Raw genomic sequence first — 19,396 nt, 5'->3', positions numbered from 1 at the left:
TTCATTCTGAAATTCCTTCATAACTTCTTTCCGGATTTCCTTCTTGAATTTCTTTTAGGACTCCTTCAGTTAGAAAGCCGAATTCTTTCAGCAGTTGCTGCTTCAGGAAATCCTCCAGTAGTCCCTTCTGGAATTCACCAGGAGTTCCTCATGTAGTTCTTTCAAGAGTTTTTTCTAGGTATTGCTCCAGAAATTCCTCAAAAGTTCCTCCTGGATTAGCTCAATTAGTTTTTTTCTGGAATTTCTTCTTTTATTTTCCCGGGAATTCCGTCTGGGAATACCAGAAGAAACCTCTGGAGTTATTCTACAATGAACTCCTGGAAAACTCGCAGAAAGAACTCCTGGAGGAATTACAGAAGATACTGTACTGAGGATTCCTATGATAAACTTCTTAGAAATTCCAAGAGCAGCTTCAGAAGGAATTTTTGAAGGAGCTGTTGGAGGAATTTCTGAATAGATTTTTGGAGATCATCAGAAAGAACTCTTGTAGGAATCCCAGAAACGTCTCAAAAGAAGCCTTGCTGGAGTCCCAATTGGTACTGATGGAGGTTTCCCAGGATAAGCTCCATCAGAAATCCCGGAAGGAACTTCAAAAAGAATCCCTGAAGGAGCTTTTGGAGGAATTCCCGAAGGATTCCAGAAGATTTTCACTCCTAGAGGAATCCCAGAAGGAACTTCTGGAGGAATTGCAGTAGGAACTCCCGGAAGCAACTTTTGAGGTGATTCCAGAAGGAATCCCAGTAGAAACTCCTGACAAAAACACAACAAACTCTTGTAAGAATCATAGAATGAACTCCTGGAGGAATCCCAGAAGGAACCTTTTTAAGAATCCAAGAAGAAGCCCATGAAGGAGTCCCAGTTGATAATGTTGGAGAACTTCCAGGAGAAACTCCTTTGGAAATCCCTGAAGGAACTTCAGAAGGAATCCTTGAAGGAGCTTTTCGAGCAATTCTCGAAGGATTCCTTAGGATTTTAGAAAGAACTCCTGGAGGAATTCCAGAAGAAACATCTAAGGGAATAGCAGTAAGAACTTCGGAAAAAATCTCGGAAGGAACTACTTTAGGTCATTCCAGAACGAACCATTCTAGGAATCCTAGAAGAAACTCCTGGAGAAAACCCAGAACAAACTTTTGCAAGAATCCCAGAAGGAACTTCTGGGGGAATCCCAGAAGAAACCTTTTTAAGAATCCCAGAAGAAGCTCTTGCAGGAGTCCCAAACGATACTGTTGGAGAATTCCTAGGAAGAATTCCAGAAGGAATCCTTGAAGGAGCTTTTCAGGAGATTTTCAGAAAGAACTCGCAGAAAGGAAGGAGTCCCAGAAGGAATTTCTCGAAGAATTGCAGTAGGAATCCCTAGAAAAACTCGAAAGGAACTTTTTAGGTGGTTCCAGAAGGAACCTTTTCAGGAATCCCAGAGAAAATTTCTGAAGAAAGCGCAGAGCAAACTCTTGGAGAAAACCCAGAACGAACTCTTGGAAGAATCCCAGAAGGAACTCCTGGAGGAATCCCAGAAGAAACTCCTGGAAGAATTCCTTAAGGAATGTTTTAAAGGATCACAGAATTAATTCCTGACGGAATTTCTGGAGGAGTCTAAAAACGAACTCCTGGAAGAATCCCAGAATGAACTCCTGGAGAAATCCCAAAAGGAGCTCCTGGAAAAATAAAAAAAAAACAACCTTTTCAGGAATCCCAGAGAAAATTTCTGAAGAAAGCGCAGAGCAAACTCTTGGAGAAAACCCAGAACGAACTCTTGGAAGAATCCCAGAAGGAACTCCTGGAGGAATCCCAGAAGAAACTCCTGGAAGAATTCCTTAAGGAATGTTTTAAAGGATCACAGAATTAATTCCTGACGGAATTTCTGGAGGAGTCTAAAAACGAACTCCTGGAAGAATCCCAGAATGAACTCCTGGAGAAATCCCAAAAGGAGCTCCTGGAAAAATAAAAAAAAAACATTTTTAAGAATCCTAGAAGGAACTTTTGGTGGTTTTCAGAAAGAACTCTTGAAGAAATCCCAGAAGGAACTTCTGGAGATATTCTCGAACGAATTCTAAACGAAAGTTTTGAAGGCATATCAAAAGAAGCTTCTGGAAGAATTTTAAAAGTAATTCCTGGAGAAATTTTGAGAAGAATTTCTGGATGAATCCCTGAAAAAAATCCTGAAACAATCTCAGAAGGAATTTCTGGAGGAAACCCAGAAAGAACCTTTTTAGGAATCCTAGAAGATATCTTTTTAAGAATCCCAAAAATAACTCCCGGAATTTCTGGCGGTTTTCAGAAAGATTTCATGAAGAAATCCCAGAAAGAACTCCTGCAGGAATCCCAGAAGGAACTACTGGAGAAATTCTCGAGGGAACTATAAAAGGAACTCTTGGAGGCATATCAAAAGAACCGTCTGGTGAAATCTTGAAAGTGATTCCTGGAGAAAGTTTGAAAAGTAGTTCTGGATGAATCTCTGAAAGAATCCCTGAAAGAATTCCTGAAATAATCTTGGAAGGAACTTCTGGAGGAAACCTCGAATGAACTTTTGGAGTTCCTTCAAGTGTTCCTTCTAAGATGCCTCCAAGAATCTTCTGTGTTTCCGTAGATTTCTCCAGGAGTTCATTCTGAGATTCCTGCAATGACTCCTTCTGGAATTCCTTCAGGAGTTCCTTTCTGAATTTCTCGCTAATTTCCTTCCAGGATTAATGCAGGAGATCCTTCAAATATTCTTTGAGGAGTTTCATCTGGGGATTTCTCTAAGAGTTTTCACCGGGATTAATCATGGAGCTGCAAGAAGAATCAATAAAGAAACTCCTGGAGAAATTTCATCACCTGGAAAAGATATCAAGGAAGATTTCCTGGAGAAATCCAAGAAAGCAACTCCTGGTGGAACCCCAGAAAGCAATGCAAAAAAATACTTTTAGAATGTTAGAGGCAGAAATCCCAGAAGAAACCCTGCATGAATTATTTTAGGAATCTCAGAAAGAACTCCAAGAGGTTTTCAGAATGAACTCCTAGAAGAATCCAAGAAAGAACTCCTGTAGGAATTTCAGGAGGAGTTTCTGAAGAAACCTTGGAAGCAACTCTTGGAGGGATTTTGAGATGAATCCCTCCAAGAAGTCAAAATTCCAAAAAATTTCAGAAGAATTACTGAAGGAATTCTCGGAAGGGATTCCGGACAAAATTCTCAAAAGCTACTGTACGGAGTTCTATGTTCTGAAAATTTGCAGTTCCAGTTTTTCCGTTTTACTATTTATATTGTGTTTCTATCACCCCATCCCCGCACACTTACATCCTTCGGCAGGTGTCCGTCGGAGTTTTTGGTCATCTTGCACTGCGGGTACGAAATCAACACCTCCACAACGCCCACCGAACCGAACTTGGCCGCAAAGTGCAGAGGCGTTTCGCTCCGGCACTTGTCCGGCATGTTCAGATACAGATCCAACAGGATGGCACTGACTTCGTCCGTTGAGGGATTCCGCTGACCGTGCAGGAACTCGATGAAGCCGGGATTTTCGATTGTCTGCAGTATAAGCTTGCACATGTCCGTACTGCCTTCGATGGCCGCTACGTGCAGTGCGTTGTAGCGGGGACCTTCCTTCAGGATGGTGGGCATGTCGCCCGAGCTGACCAGATAGCGCGGATTCAGCTGGACGATGTTGCGCACCATGTCCAGTTCGTTCTTTTCGATGTTCTTGCGGAAGGCTACCAGTTCTTGGCTTTTCGGTGCCTTGAAGGGCGTCTTTTCGAGCTTGAGCTTGGCCGTCGAGCTGGTCGGTGCTGTGGGAGATAGGGAATAAAAAGTTAAAGGTTAGATCTAAGTATTAACGAATGAGACGGTAAATAAAACATGACGGGATTACGGTAAAACATAAGGGTCGATTTTGACCGCAGGGCACCGGTTTGACATACGTAGCCGACTTCGAACCCTTGGGCCCCCTCTTGTATAACGTCTGAACTAGCCAATCTCCGAGTCACTGCGCCACCTCTGTAACGGATCACGTGTAGTAATCTGCAGAATGAGCTGAACTTCGCAAAAACTCTGTTGTACTCTAGCTCGTTGTAATCAGTCACCACTGCTACGGCAACTTTCACTTCTGGTAGTTCGGCAACCTCATCCAATGGGTCTTCTTCGTAAGTGCTTTTCTGAATGAAATCTGAACCGTACTACCAAACCGATTAGGGCCTCCGGATACAGACCTTGGGAAACAAGGTCCGCTGGATTCGTGTTGGTGCACACGTACTTGTAATCATAGGTTAGTCGATGGGTTAGTTCTTGAATGTGTGCCACATGATTCGCTACGTAGTTGTTGAGTTGGATTGGCGACTTCGATAATCACCCCAAAGTGATGGTCGAGTCCGAGTACATCACTATTCGATCGAATTCCACCTTGAGTGCCGAAACGACCATGACCACCAACCCTGACATCAAACGAAAGCCACATACAGGGGTTACTCAAAATAACTGGGACAGGTAAAATTTTCACTTTTCAAAAAATGTTCAACTCGCTGTAACTTTTCGAAAAGTGCACCAAATATTCTCAATTTTTTACTGTAAGTTCATCAACTAGTTGTGTATCAGTGGTCCAATTTTGGAGAAGATCGGACCATTGTCCACGGAGTTATAAAGATTCTAGAAAAAGGTAAAATTATCCGATAGCCAACTTTGAGCTGTTATATCTCCGGATTCAATGAACCGATTGCAATGAAATTTTGACCATTCATGACTTGTATAATGAGCTATGAAAAACCTTTGACTTAATATAAAATTTTTAACACGGAAGAAAATTATAACGATTAGATTATTTTGCTATTAAAACACCAAATTATCCAAAACTTCAATATCATTTCAAAATTCAAGATGCAAATTATAGTTCAATTAATTTCCCTCTAAATGACTTATATATAAAAGTGTTTTGAAGGAAAGTTACAACATAGCCGCTAATAAATTGAAAAAGTAATGGGATGCATATTAGAAATTGATGAATTTACTAAAAAATAGTGAAATGAATGAAATCGTTATAACTTTTTCTCTTGTTAAAAATTTAAAGTTAAGTTAAACGTTTTTAAGAGTTCATCATATAAGTCATGAATGGTCAAAATTTCATTGCAATCAGTTCATTGAATCCGGAGATATAAAAGCTCAAAGTTGGCTACCGAATAATTATACCCTTTTCAAGAATCTTTATATCTTCGTGAAGAATAGCCCGATCTTTTCCAAATTTGAACCACTGATACACAACTAGTTGATGAACTTACAGTAAAAATTTGAGAATATTTGATGCCCTTTTCAAAAAGTTACAGCAAGTTGAACATTTTTTGAAAAGTGAAAATTTTACCTGTCCCAGTTATTTTGAGTATCCCCTGTAGTTCAAATCTCGGGATTGTGGCCTTCGGTGAGAAGAGCGATTTGCTGATCAACAAGTGAACTTCCACTGTATTGTCCGCCATAATGCTACATATGACGCAGGTGCCATATGCATCTTGCGAGGCATCTGAAAATGCATGCAACTTGAAAGCAACTCTTTTGGGTGCGATGAGTCGACATTCGATTTGTAGATCCAACAGAGCCCGTAGACCGGTGATTCCCAAAGTGGGCGAAATCGCCCCCTTGGGGGCGAAAATCAGGTCTAAGGGGGCGAAAATTTGAAAAACCAAAATTGGGGGGCGAAAATACTAAAAAGGGGGGCGATTTTTTTTTAATAATTGAGGAAAATCAAAAGTATTGGATTGTGTTGTATTCAATGTCAACTGAATTATTAAAACTCCTTAACATTTCAAGATTTTTTGTTTCTAGGATTTTTGAAAAATGTCTGTACTGAAATCGATTGAATGAACCAAATTTTCTATGTTTATGTGGACATTTTGGCAAAATTAAAAAAAAAACAAACGATTGCTACATGAATTTCCGAAAGAATTTCTAGTGAATCTGGAGATCTAATCAAAAAGAAATTTCTATGGCAAAAAATCCTGATTGATTTCTGTAAAAATTATGAAAGGAACAGGGTTTATTTTTACGAGATAAAAAGTTTTTTTATCATGCGGTTTGTTTTTCATGAAAATTTCAACCTAAAACATGAAATTTAAGATTAATCTTAAAACACTTTTCGGATGAAAGTCGTCACAATTGTGACATTAAACATTATTTGACATTAAAAAGTTCTCTAATTTATAGGAAGCTTGTCAATGCATTTCATTTTAAATTACTGAGCAAAGCTGACTACATTCAAAAATACACTAATACACTCATGAGTTGCACTTTTTGCATAAATGATAATTTTATAATTGAGGGGCCCAGAATCAAAGGGGTGTAAATGACCATTTTATCGATTAAGAGCTGAGCAAATCATAAAATTCTTCAGATTTCAAACTTTCAGGAACTTTTTTAAAATTGTTTCTACGATGTTAGGAAAAATTACAATAAATTACTCAAAATTGTGTAATGTCACTTAACCCCCTCAATTGTTTTCTTCAATTTTCCACCAGTCTTATTTGAGTACTTGTGATCAAACATCTCGGGTGTTAAAGAACCCACTTTTAAAACACTGGTAAAACATCTGGTTGAGGCAAACAAGCGTTCGTTTTTACATGCAACATTAGTTTTTTTTTCTCAAGTGCAGACAATCAATGCATTTGGAAAAGAACTCATGAATATGAGAGCGATACTTATTGAGATACATTAATTACCAGTTTGCCACAGTAGCGTCAAATAGTGGGCTTTCGCAGGCTTCCGCTTACCAAATTTTCAGTCTTTTATTATAGAAAAATAAATCTCACTTAGGGGGGCGAAAATGTTTTTCGCAAACTCCAAGGGGGCGAAACCTCCTAAAAGTTTGGGAAACACTGCCGTAGACCATCACGAAAATTGTTCCAGTTCTATGCAAATTCCTTGTTCAGCTTTTCGTTCCATGATACCTTTTTCATCCACAACTGACGCATTATCAATTTAGTGGTGAAACAAACCGGTGCTTGCAGACCCAACGGGTCAAAGGATCTGACTATTTCTGACAAAATGTAGCGTTTCGATACCGGATCCGTCCGATCAGTGGGAGCAATACGAAACATCAATTGATTGCTGGTATGGTTCCACAAAATGCCGAGGCCCGAGGGTCTTGATCAAATCGTTTACGCCATCCAATTCGTATGACATCCGCTTCTCTCGACGGGAAAGGGTCAGAGTTTGAGCATCATCAGTACCTCTTCCAGTTCAGTACGGGCTAGCATCAATTCCTCTAGGGTATCAGCACCCGAAAGTGCGTCATCGATATAGAAGTCGTTTTCAAGTATTTCTGCTCCACGAGGGTGGCCGTGCCCTTCATCACGAGCCAACTGCTTGAGCGTGCGTGTGGCCAAGTACGGCGCAGACGCCGTCCCATAGGTAACAGTCAATAGCTCGAATGTCTTGAGTGGCTCTGCGGGATCTATTCTCCAAAAACACGTGTGATCAGTATGTACCAGTATCATATGATACATCTTACAGATGTCTGCCGTGACCACAAACGCATGTGTTCGAAATCGAAGACCAATATCGATGAGCGGATCCTGGATAGTAGGGCCGTTCATCAAAGTGTCGTTCAAAGACAGACCCGAATTTGATTGTACCGAAGCGTCAAGTACGGTTCGAAGCTTAGTGGTAGATGAGCTTAGTTTGAGTATAGCGTGGTGGGGCAGGTAGAATCCACCAGCTTCTTCTTCGTTCGGAATCGGCTTTCCGACAGTGGCCAAGCTGCCTGTACTCCTCCATAAAAGCGCAATATGTCTCCTTGAGTTCTGCATTTTTCGCCAGCTTCTTCTCGAGGTACGAGAATCGTAGTAGAGCGTGCTGCTTCGAGTCGCCGAGTTGACTCACATTGTCACGAAAAGGCAACTTGACAATGTATCTCCCGTTCGAGAGCGCGGCAGCCGGCTACAGACTGAAAGTTGTGGCTACCGCCTCGGATTCCCAGAATCGTTCAACGAGATTGATCGATCTTCTGCTTCACGGACCGCGACGTTGCAGTGGATGACTTCATGCTTCTAAAAACTGTATCCTGTAAAAACGGTAGGCTTTCGGCGAGCCTAAATTTACCTGAATTCAGAAGACCGACTGCAATTAACATATCCACCCGCTGAGGGTAGTGAGACTCCGGGTCGGCAAGGTTAAGCCCGGGCTGTATCGGCCACGTACAAATGTCAACGTTCATCGCAGGTATGATTCCAGTGATCCGATTGATCACCAGACACCCAATGTTGTTTGTGTATTTCTTGTACGTTCACGTGTACCAAGGCCGTAACCCTGGTCGTAGAACTATCCACCCCCGTGACATCGACCTTCACGCTCCGGCGCTTCACCCGTAGCAACGATGTTAATTTCTCCGTCAATAGATTCACTTGTGAACCACAATCCAGCATAACGTGGCACGGTTGGGCCTTGCCACTGTAGTCGAGAATGTTCACAAGTGCTGTACACAACAGTGTATTTTGTTGATAGAGTGTTCAGGAAACGCTGATCTTGTTCGTCGTAGTGGGCTTTGTGGAATCCTCGTTTGATGCCACTGGTACCGCAACCGTTCTCTGCTCGACGACATCCGTGGGAGTAGTGTTCAAGTGGAGAGTAGAATGATGTCGCTTGTTGCAGGCTTTGCACGACTTCTAGACGAATAGCGCGCAGTGATGAGTCCCTGCCTCAAGCAGTTATAGCAGACTCCAGCTTGCTCAGCTTTCCCGCAGCGTTTCTTCGGATTCAGCTTAAGATAATCGCTGCACTTATAATTCAGGTGGTCTTGCTCACAAAATTGTATCGGTGTTCGACCGACGTTGGCAAGGACGATATCTTTAGTGGGGTATCGTTCGCGGACTTCGGTGTAGAAAGATGTGCGTGCATTTGTCGCCATTGCAAATACTTGTAGAGGTTCGACTGGGATTTCGGCTTTCAGTCAGTGGGGGATTCTTCGTAATAGCGTTGCTGGACTTCTTCGGCTTGCTAGCTGGTTCGATCCGTTCCAAAACTTTGCTGTGAGTTGTGAGGAACTTGATCATATCGGCATAATCCGGAATGTCACCGTGGTCGATGATGCTTTCCCATAACTTCCTTGTTTCCAGATCGAGCTTCGACGTCAGGATACTGACGACCATGATGTGTGAGAGTCCATCCATCTCGAATTCGTAGAAATTGAGTGCATCAACATGCCGCTTGCACTCATCCACAAGATCGGGTAGTTGTTTCCCATTCTCGCTCGTCATAGCTTTGACGATAAGTGTCCCGTTGATGGGGATGCCCACAATCTTCCGTTCGTCTTTGTAGCGGGCTGTCAAATAATCTACGCTCAAATGATCCAATCGATCCACCAAATTTCTTTTGAGAGTAAGCAGGCCAGTATAAATTAGTGCAGTAATCCATAGGCCGTCCCTTATTTTGCAAACATTGGAAATGTTATAAGTTTGTTGAAAAATAATCGTTTTTCTAAGAAATAATCGCGTCAAACTTTAAAACGAGTGGAGATATAACAATTCTAAGCACATTTTTGGCACTTTAGGGTCCTAAAACCATCGGTACTAGTGGAATAGTGTATTTTTTCGTCGAAAAAAATTTGCATATTTTTTAGTCCCATACAATTTTTGACATCTTAAGGTCCCTTGAGCGACCACTTAGCCTTGAAATACGGACTTCAAATTTTGACACGATCATTTCTTAGCTAGAACGATTATTTTCCAACAACGAACTTATAACAATTCCCATATTTGTAAAATAAGGGACGGTCTCTTGAACCAGTTTTCTGGATTCCCGTCGAACGTAGGCAGCGGAATGTGAAGAGTACTTCTGCTCCCCTTTCTCCGCGCTGGCGGGCGAAAGAGCGTAGATTTTGTTCTGAGACTGGTTAAATTCATCGTAGGCAGCATCAATCGTCTTCAACTGGGTACGCAACAGGAATTCGTCCGGGATTGTGTTGTCTTGCCCGCATTGGAAGAGAACGTTTCTGATCAGAGTAATTTTGCCTTGCACGGCACCGCGCTGTAGCACAATCGCTTGGAACTCCTCCGCCATTTTCTTTTTCAGCTGCTGTCGAACACCGACTGGCGTGCTGTACATTTTCAGCTTATTTTCCGACTCTTTCGCGAGAGTTGATGTTATTTACGCGTCCATTCGACCGGCGCGGCCTTCCTCGAGAACGACGACCGTAACTTTTCGAGAAACCGGCGATCAAAAACTGTCTAAAACAATTGACTAAAATAATCATGAAAACGTTCCAACAATCACTTTCGAACTATTGTCACTAACCGCGAAGAAGGTTCCTCACAGTTCTTCGAGGACATCTTGCAGAATTTGAAAGTGGTTGGCACACTACTTATGAGCATCAAAGCACCCTTTCTCCAGTAGACCCGTGTGTTCACGTTATAACTGGCATGCTTCAGTTAGCGTATCGGCTCCCGTCAAAATATCATCCACATACCTACGTCTCCTTTTCGATTACCTTGGCGGCTTCCGGGAATTTTTCATTATGATCAACAGCAGCTTGCTTCAGCGCCATAGTTGCTTGAAACGGCGAAGGGCTCACAGTCTGCAGCTTTCGAACGGTGAGAAATCGCTTCTGTTGTACCTCCAGAAGATGCGTTTGTACATGGTAAGGTGTTGATGGACACCAATTTTACGAAACACTTGCGGATTGTCTAGCCTGTGAACACGTATGTATTAAAATCTTCGGAAACGTAGCAGAATTGCGATTAGATCGTTGTGAATGATTGAGCCCGTCATCAGCACGGCGTTGATAGAAACAACCGTCGTCTTAGCGGTTCCACTGAAAACGACTCTCAGTTAGATAGTTGTGCTCGTAGGTCTCAGAATGCAGTGGTGTAACAAGCAGTAGACCGATCCCAGCTGAGTGCTGTTCCTTGAGTGCCGGTTGCTGGTCCAACTAATGTTCCAGTTTCAGAAAGCGTTTCTGCGCCATTTCCGGTGAATCTCCGATTTTCTGTTGTGCTATCGTCCGCCTTGGTAGGCAACCGAAGTTCGTCGCAGCCCTCCCTTGTAGAAGCTTTTCAGCTACTCGATGAGGGGATCGTCGTCGGTAGTTTGGCTCAATGTTCGGGCAATGACTTGCGTAACGCTAACAATTGTTCCTCCAGCAATCTATCCGAGCTTGGTATTTTTGAAAGTTGGAATGTTCGGACCGAGTTCGTATTGGCCAGCAGTTTCCAAAACAATTCGGCGCCGATAAGCATATCGACACGTCTTCGATGGTTGAACGTCAGCCATTCCGAAATGTCAAATAATTCTGGTGCTTCAAGGCCTCCACGTTCCTGGTGCAGGTGTCAATCATCTTCCTCATATTGGTTGCATTCTTTTGTTCATCCTTCGGCAGAATGAACAAATTTTCGACGTGTTTGTCGACGACGACGCGTTTATCTTCGTACCCTTTTGTGAGCACTCTCCATGTGGCATTGTAGTCAATATTATTGACCAGGTCTTGATCGTTTATGCCAGCTGCTTTCCCGACGAGAATGTTTCGCAGGTGGAACAGCTTCAGTGCTGGTATCGGCACATCACAGTGGAGAACAACGCTTTAAATGAGTACCACTTTTCGTACAACCCGTCGAAGGTCGGCAAAGGAACTTGCAACCTTGCTTGCAACGGAGGCAGTTATGGCTCTGGATCGGTATCGCTGGCTGCACAGCAGCATTCGGAGGCCCGTTTGGGGGAGCTGCTTCAATTTTCGTATCCGTCGCCGCTTCAATTAGCGCGCACAACTGAAAGGCCGGTTGCCTTTTCTCAGAGAGCGACAGTGCTTGGATCTGATTCTGTATGGCGTTACCTGCATGGTAGCAGTTCTCAACTGTCTTCTGTTGAAGCTGGAGGAAATTAATGTTCGGATTTTGGTTTCAGACATCTGAAACAAGCCTCCGGTGGTTCGTGTAGGATAAGTTGGCATACTGACGACCCCATCTTAAGCTTCTTTAGTTTAACGAAGTTGTAGTTGTGCCAAGGCTACCTGTGTCCTTGCCGATACCTTACATAGCCGAAAGGCTGCGGTGGTCACCTGCACCTCGCATTGTTGCCGCAGTACCGAGACGAGCTCTTCCGCGCCAGTGATCTCGTCATGGTTTTCCACGTTCAGAGTCGCTTCTTGTGTGAGAGCCCTCACCTCTACCCCTTCGCCAAGGACCTCTTGGCCGCCTCTTGTAGGCGGCGCCGTTGCACTTCAGCTCCAGGATCATCTCGCCCGTACGAATACGTGTATTATTGCGCAGGTTGGCTCCCAATTCCACGAGCTTGGCATCGCTTCGCATCGGCTTCAAGACGTCCGAAGACTTCGACTGTTCGGTCTGGATGACGAGTGCGTCACCTTTCTCGTGCTTAGCACCTACTTTATTACGCCTTGGTTTGACTTTCCTAGCTCCCTCGACCTGGGGCTTTATCTTCTTCTGCGAGTGCTTATCACGAGCAGTCGCATCCACCACACCTTTTGGACTACCTGCGAGTGCTTGGCATCGTCCATCGACTTACAAAGTCGCAACAGGGCCGTTTTCAGGTTCTTACTTATATTGGACTTCGTAGACGCAGTGCCGATGAAGATGATCTTGTCAAGCTGCTGCTCAGCCACCTCGATTGCGGGTAGTCCTTCTCTTTGTTGGTTAATGGTCCTCAACAACCACGGTTCGTCCAGTATCTCTACCGGTCGGCTTGCCGAGGAGTGGATCGTAGCTCCCACGGCGGAGCTGCGTGCGCAGCTACCCGCTCTTACTTGAAGCTTCTGATACAGCTCTTGCGCTTTCCAGCAGATTTTGGGATGGAAGGTTTCCCAGCTAATATGAGCTTATTCGAACTTCTTCAACTGTCAGGGAGCTTCCTGCTCGTAGAGTTTTGCTAGTGAGGTCTCGTGGTTTGCAAAGGGATACGTTGGAAGGGAATTCCGCTCTTGATAACCATACCAGCCAGCACCTTGTTTTCCATGAGTTGAACCACGGCAAAACAAGAAGTCGTAACTAGTTTCCAACAAATTTTCCTGTGAGCCCGCATAAGCTTACATTTGTTTTCAGTTATGATAATCAATTTCAAAGGATTTTTACCAAGTACCTATTTAGAAATTTAAGAATGACTACGAATAAATTTACAGACAATTATTTAACATGAAAACTGTAGAATGTAGCAATTACACAATATATAACAGTAAGAAACTTACGGCAATTTTCTTTAATTGAGAAATAAAACCTGAACATGATGCAGTACTACAACAGCTTGCACTATCATGTGTGACTGAAACTGAATAAACCTATCGAAAGCTATCTTCATCTAAACTCAATTAAGCAAAATTCCAGCACATGGATTGGAGCACTAGATGTTCCATAAATAAACCCCGAGTCAACTATTCCAATCGCGGAGAAATCGGTATTTTTAATCCCGTTTTCGCTCTGTTGAAACACTATCAACAAAACCAAAAAAGAACTGAGAGAGAATGGAACACTAGCAGAGTAGGTACTTACATTTGGGTGCTGCGGCCGAAGACGACATCGACATCGACGACGGCACCGGATCCGACGGTCCGTTCAGATAGAAATAGACCGCCTCCTCGCTGGTGCGGAACGCCTTGAGCCGGGCTTCCTTGTGCGCTTTCAGCACCTTGAGTGCCTCCTCCTTATCGTTGTAGAAGCTCTTGACGGCTAAAAATAAACAAGAATCGGAATTGGAAACAATGATGACAGTCTGTTGTCTAGCTTGTTGTTGTAGTTTGGGTTCGATTCGGAAATTGGAATGACAGTCAATGCTAATCGAAGCAGACTGCGATTAACGTTGGCTGGGTAGGTGGATGGGAGGGAGGGGGGATCAATTTAGGAGGTGGGGTATTTTCCTTACACAGCTCCGGTTCCTTGTAGGGCAGATAAATTGCGTAGTACTCCATGGCCATGATGGTGCGGAAGTTCCAGCCGGTCGGCTTCTCCTGTCTGTTGCTGCTGATCGGACAGCTGATAGATCTGCCGCTGCATCCGCCTCCTCCCAAACAGTCCACGTTCAAATCGGAACACTCGATAGAAAGGGAACACGTACAATCGCGACGAAGAGGAAAAAAATCGCGCAAGATGTCACCCCACCTCAACCGAAAAAAAAAAAATGTCGACGCTTTTGTTCTCCTTTCGTGCGCAGAAATGTCACCGATTTTTCACTCCCGAACCTGATTGACACTGCACTTTTTCCACTTTTCCGAAGAAAAACAGATTCAAACTCTTGGCTTTTCAACCTGCGACGGAAAAAACAACAAACAAAACGAACACTACGCTTTTCTTCTGACTGGCTGGCTGCTGATCGGATGTCGTGATGTGTCTATCTTCTGAAACCGTCTGAATGCGAGATGAGCGAAAAAAAACTTCTGCTGCTTGCTGCTGGCCGAAGAACGTCGCCGCGACGCAATCTCCGATTTTGTTGTGTTGCTTGCGCGATTCGCAATAAAAACGTCGGTTATTTACGCATACATCTGCACAAAAACGGTTTCCCGTCACCACAGAAGCCGCAAACGACACGTCGTTGGTGGTGGGTGGTGCGACGCGACATTGTCGAAATGTATCGAAAAATGCATCCTTTCGGCTTGAGTGTGTGCGTGTTGTGTTGTTTTGTTTACGCGACCGATGGGAAGAAAGGGAAGTTGGCTTGAAAAATATCTCGAGCTTGGAGATTTTCCCGGCTGGGAAGTTCTCTTTTTACACGGAGAATTACTTTAGTTAAGGTGGAACCTGCGCCATGGTGGAAACCACACTGAACCCAAACATCATCACTCAATCGTATTTTTTGTCATCTGGCTTATGTTCAAAATCCACCCTTCCCTTTTCATCTGATGACAACGAGCGAATCGCTTATCATCGAAATATCGAATGAAAGGCAGTGCCCACTCAGATTACTGTACTATGCTTGATGAGTACGTCTTCATTCGATTTTTGAATTGCGTGCGACTGCATCTGGCTATCATCCCGTCAGCAGATGAAAAGTACACTGAGCGCGCCCTATTATGACTGTCACCCGCTTTCCGGATGATTCGTCATCCGCTTTTGCAATTATTTGCAGTCTCCGTGAGCCGAACTGTTGCGTCGGTCGTCAGGAACAGTTTGAGTTCGGCCATTGTTCTGTTTAACAGTGACGAGAGGTTTATTTGGGTTTGTTCACATTTTGGTAAGTATATTAGAATAAATTTTCAAAGTATACAATTATAAATATGATTTCATCTATTTCAGATAAACGTCTTGCTGCAGCGCTAATCGAAACAACGAAGAGGGCGAAAGTTCATACGGGAACCAGTTTCCGCACTCCAAAATGGAAGGTGGAATCGAAACGAACATGATCACATTTGCTGCCGTGGCACCCGTCAATGTTTCCATCTGGAACCTGTAACTAAATTAACAAACCCGCATTGCTGTCATTCCGGAGTCGATCAGTGCCGTGTTTTAAAAGTTTACTTTATTAATTTATTGAGTCAAGCATGTCAAATTCCCCCTACATTTTATTTTCTCAATAAACGCTAAAAATAAACTCATTTTTATCTGAGACGAGACTCGCGAAGACGGTCTTCTTTTTCTCCACTTTGTTATTTTTTCCTTCTTCCTATCTGTTGACATTATGTTTTGGTCTGGTGGTTCAAACACGTACGTGACCGCATCACCTCACATGCAGTGTGACTGAATCCCATTCACGCACAAAATCATGTTGAGGTGAAATTTTGCATCGCCAACAATCGCCAAGCAAGGTAATCATGGGAATATTTTGTTTTCAATTTATTTTTGACAGTACAGGAGAAGAAAATGCTGCTCGGAGTGAATTTTGGCTTCAGAATTTATCTCGGATAGCAATACTTTCCTCGTTTTAGGTAACGTAATCAAACGGGCTACAACTGATAGCTCAGTTGGGCTTCACTTGACGTTGCTTTTTTTCCTCTTCGCGAGTCTCGTCTCAGATTTTCATTATTTAAGCATGTTTCACACAAATTAAGCGGTGGACCCATAAACATTTAGAGCTGCTTTGATTTTCGTACAGAATACAAACCTTCTTCTTTCGATAACCATATAAAACTCATGAAAAAACTGAATGCAAGATCATTCCTTTTTCATCTGATAAATCATATGGTTTCCAGATGACTGCCATTCAGATGAGTATCATCCTGGATCGGAGTCATTCGGTTGATAAATCATTCGCCAAGCGAATGATGCGCGTTAAAGGGCTCGTGCGTATAACTTTACATTTGATTTGGGGAGGATGTTTGGGTTCAGTGCAGGCCCCTGACACGACCTAGACTGAACAGTAAGATATAAATGTAAAGGAACAAATTCAGTTCGATTTGTGACGCCAGTTTTTCCCTCATGTTTCCCCTAGAAAAATCACCCAATACTGTTTTTTTAACGCGACGCTTCTAATGTCAGTTTGCTCCGCCCATAGTCATCAAAGTAAACTCAGTGAATTTCAAATTTCCTGTGCGACAGAGCAGGACTGCATCAAAAGGGCGCCCTGAGACGCAGTCACAGATTGGTTTTTATACACATTTAGCAACAATTTATCATCAGGCATTAATAGCCGTATGGATTAAACAATAGCTCAATGATCTCGACATTCATGGATAGATTCCAGTCTACATCCCTTTGAAATATTTTTGCTTTTTTTATAATTTTGATTTGATCTAATGTACAAAGCAGTACGATCCGAAGTGAAATGCTATTGATTTGAGAGTGGCGTGAAAGTAAATATGTTTGACAGGTGGTAGAAACTGTTTTGCTTTGATTCGCATTCCTCTATTAGATGTGAAGTGGTGTAATGGTAAGGGGGAAGATCATGACGCACAAGGTCCCGGTATCAAATCTGGACCGAGCTGGACCCAGGGCACACTTTATTTTTAAATCAAAACATCAAAGATCCAATGAGTTCATATTAGCTTGCAGATTTTTTATCGTGTAATTCTAGCTGCACTGGATAGATTCCAGTCAAGGGGTTGGAAACTCTGACACCCTTGATTGTGTTGCAGTGTGCTGATCGGGTGTTTTTGGGTGTTTTTCGGTGCTTTGACGTTTTTGACATATAAAGTGATAGACGTCACTTTTTTCCAAATTACTGGCAGCACTTGAGCATTTGTGATCGTTGTTTTGATGTGAATTTACGATCATCGCTGGTGGCCGCTGGTGGGCAATCTAAACGGCCGTAGCGACCTTATACCACAGACGAACCGACGTGACAGTGGCGATCCAAAACTGTCCCCCCCCCCAAATTTAACGGTCGACCAGCGAAGCGAGCGATCGCTTCTGTCAAATCAGCTCAGACGCGAACCGTTTCCTATATGAACACACGAGGGTTTGGTGTCGAGCTATCAAATCATCGCGGGTCGTTATAGAGGTGGCGATAGTGTTCGGCTATTTTTAATCATGGCGTCGCGGACAACAAATTTGAATTTATTTGTTCTAGCTGTCACGTCGGTTCGTCGGTGCTTATACCTTGCCGGATGTTGCAGAATTCCGGTCCCGGTAAGTAAGAGAAGCTGTTAATTCTATGAAGTATTAATTGATCAGATATTTTTCAACATTTTCTTTATTTCAGGAATAGGAAGTTGTTGACCAGAAGCTTGAATCAAATTCAACACCCTCGGAAGCAAGTTCATTGCCCAGTCCATCAGGATGCTTCGCCAAAACTCAAAATTAAACGGAACATCAAGCGTAACAGCCAAGAAAACCACGCCGCAATAGCAATCGAGCGAAGAAGGGGACAAAACCATATATGCTGCTCTAGCTATCGTTGAGCATGCCGTGCTGGATGACATTCCTGTAGAAGATCCGAAGGAAGAGACGTCGATGGCAAGGGGAATGACATATCCTTTTCTAACCGGAATATCCGCATTTATCCGTTTCTAACCGTCGCTAACCGTTGCTAAGCGAGCTGCTAAGTGAGCAGAAGTTAGACGCGGATAACGACGGTTAGAAACGGATAAATGCTGATATTCCGGTTAGAAAAGGATATGTCATTCCCCTTGGTCGATGGGTTAGTAATCGTGGAGTCAAACGGTGACGAGATCTAGCAAGGACAAGGAAATGATGTTTCTAGTGTGATGAAGCGAAGGCGAACGATGATCCAGTCCTGCTACTGCAGAAGAAATCGGTGAAAAAGGGGAAGAGGGTGTAACCTGTGGTTGCAATTTTGTGTTCTTTAATTTTAGTGTGCATTTTACCCACATACACCACTGTGTTTTGCATCATTTTAATTTGTTTATTTTTATTATTTTTTATTTAAATTTAGTTAGTTAGAATGTAGGGTATTCAAATTCGTATGTATATTGTATCGGTGAGTCATTTGACCCCAATCTCCCACCACATTGCACACATCGACAGCAGCAGCAGCAGCAGCAGAACAATCGTTTGCGGTGTGTGGTGGCTATTTTGTTTTGAGAAGAAGAAAGTGTCGAACCACGAAACGCGACGGGCGCAGTTTTAACTCCGCGAAAGCGTGCCGGAACAATTAATTAGTGCCGTTTTCGCGTTGTGCGTAGGCTAGATGGTTGTTCCTTGCCTTGTCGGGAGTGAACTTAGTGAACATTTGTTCCCCGACTATTTGTGCCGGCCCGTGGTTCGGGCATAGAAAAGTGTAGTGCTTGTGATAGTGCTGTGCTAGGGTGAGGACCACCGCAAGGGGTTGGAAACTCTGACACCCTGGAATGTGCTGAAGTGTGCTGATCGGGTGTTTTTGGGTGTTTTTGCGTGTTTCTCGGTGCATGAGCAGTTCAATGACAGCTCATGTGATAGACGTCATTCTTTTTCAATTTACTAGCAACACTTTTCGAGATTCTCCTCATCAGTTGTTTGTTTTGATGGTAGTGGAAGGAATCTGAAGGAATCAATCGTGGCCCGGGTAAAAAGCGATAACAATCGGTACGATCCAGACTACGTCGGAACGGTAAATTCATATTCCGACTCGGAACGCGTTACGATGCAGCAGCAGCAGTTGAACAAGAAGTTCAAAACTCCAAGAAATGTGTTCGCGCTCATCTGCTAGTGGTGGTGACGGATTGGAAAGTGCAACGGATGAGAAAAAAATGTATTTGATTCGGAGATACTCGAAGTCGGCTATCACCACAATCGTGGACGGCTGGATCGAGAAATACATCCTGAAAGGATTCGAATCCCAATCGGTATTAACTACGCTGATGAACTAGTTCTAATAGGCCAAATTACCAAGGGGAATGACATATCCTTTTCTAACCGGAATATCAGCATTTATCCGTTTCTAACCGTCGTTATCCGCGTCTAACTTCTGCTCACTTAGCAGCTCGCTTAGCAACGGTTAGCGACGGTTAGAAACGGATAAATGCGGATATTCCGGTTAGAAAAGGATATGTCATTCCCCTTGCAAATTACCACAGAGCTGCAACAGTGAGAATCCGGACGATGTCGAGTCTGAGTAGTTTGACGAGATCAACCAAGGAAACAG

At 43.3% G+C, this 19,396-nt stretch overlaps 1 protein-coding gene across 2 annotated transcripts in view; it reads right to left on the bottom strand.

Annotated features, from left to right (window-relative positions):
* Positions 1-14,389, bottom strand: part of LOC109401891 (ankyrin repeat and LEM domain-containing protein 2 homolog) — a 35,725-nt gene extending 21,336 nt beyond the window's left edge. The window contains exons 1-3 of one of the 2 annotated variants that reach the window (XM_019674499.3): positions 13,808-14,381; positions 13,438-13,614; positions 3,272-3,759 (exon numbers count right to left, since the gene is read on the bottom strand). In XM_019674499.3, the coding sequence (XP_019530044.3) occupies positions 3,272-3,759; positions 13,438-13,614; positions 13,808-13,859 (717 nt within the window). In that variant the 5' untranslated portion in view covers positions 13,860-14,381. Of the gene's footprint in view, positions 1-3,271; positions 3,760-13,437; positions 13,615-13,807 lie in introns of both variants that reach the window. The other variant, XM_029855784.2, reaches the window with a different exon arrangement.
* Between the last annotated feature and the right edge of the window lie 5,007 nt (positions 14,390-19,396).

This window comes from Aedes albopictus, chromosome 1 (genome assembly GCF_035046485.1).
Source record: "Aedes albopictus strain Foshan chromosome 1, AalbF5, whole genome shotgun sequence".
Classification (NCBI taxonomy): domain Eukaryota; kingdom Metazoa; phylum Arthropoda; class Insecta; order Diptera; family Culicidae; genus Aedes; species Aedes albopictus.
The sequence above is the reverse complement of the archived record's forward strand: the minus strand, read 5'-3'. Positions and strand labels throughout refer to the sequence as shown.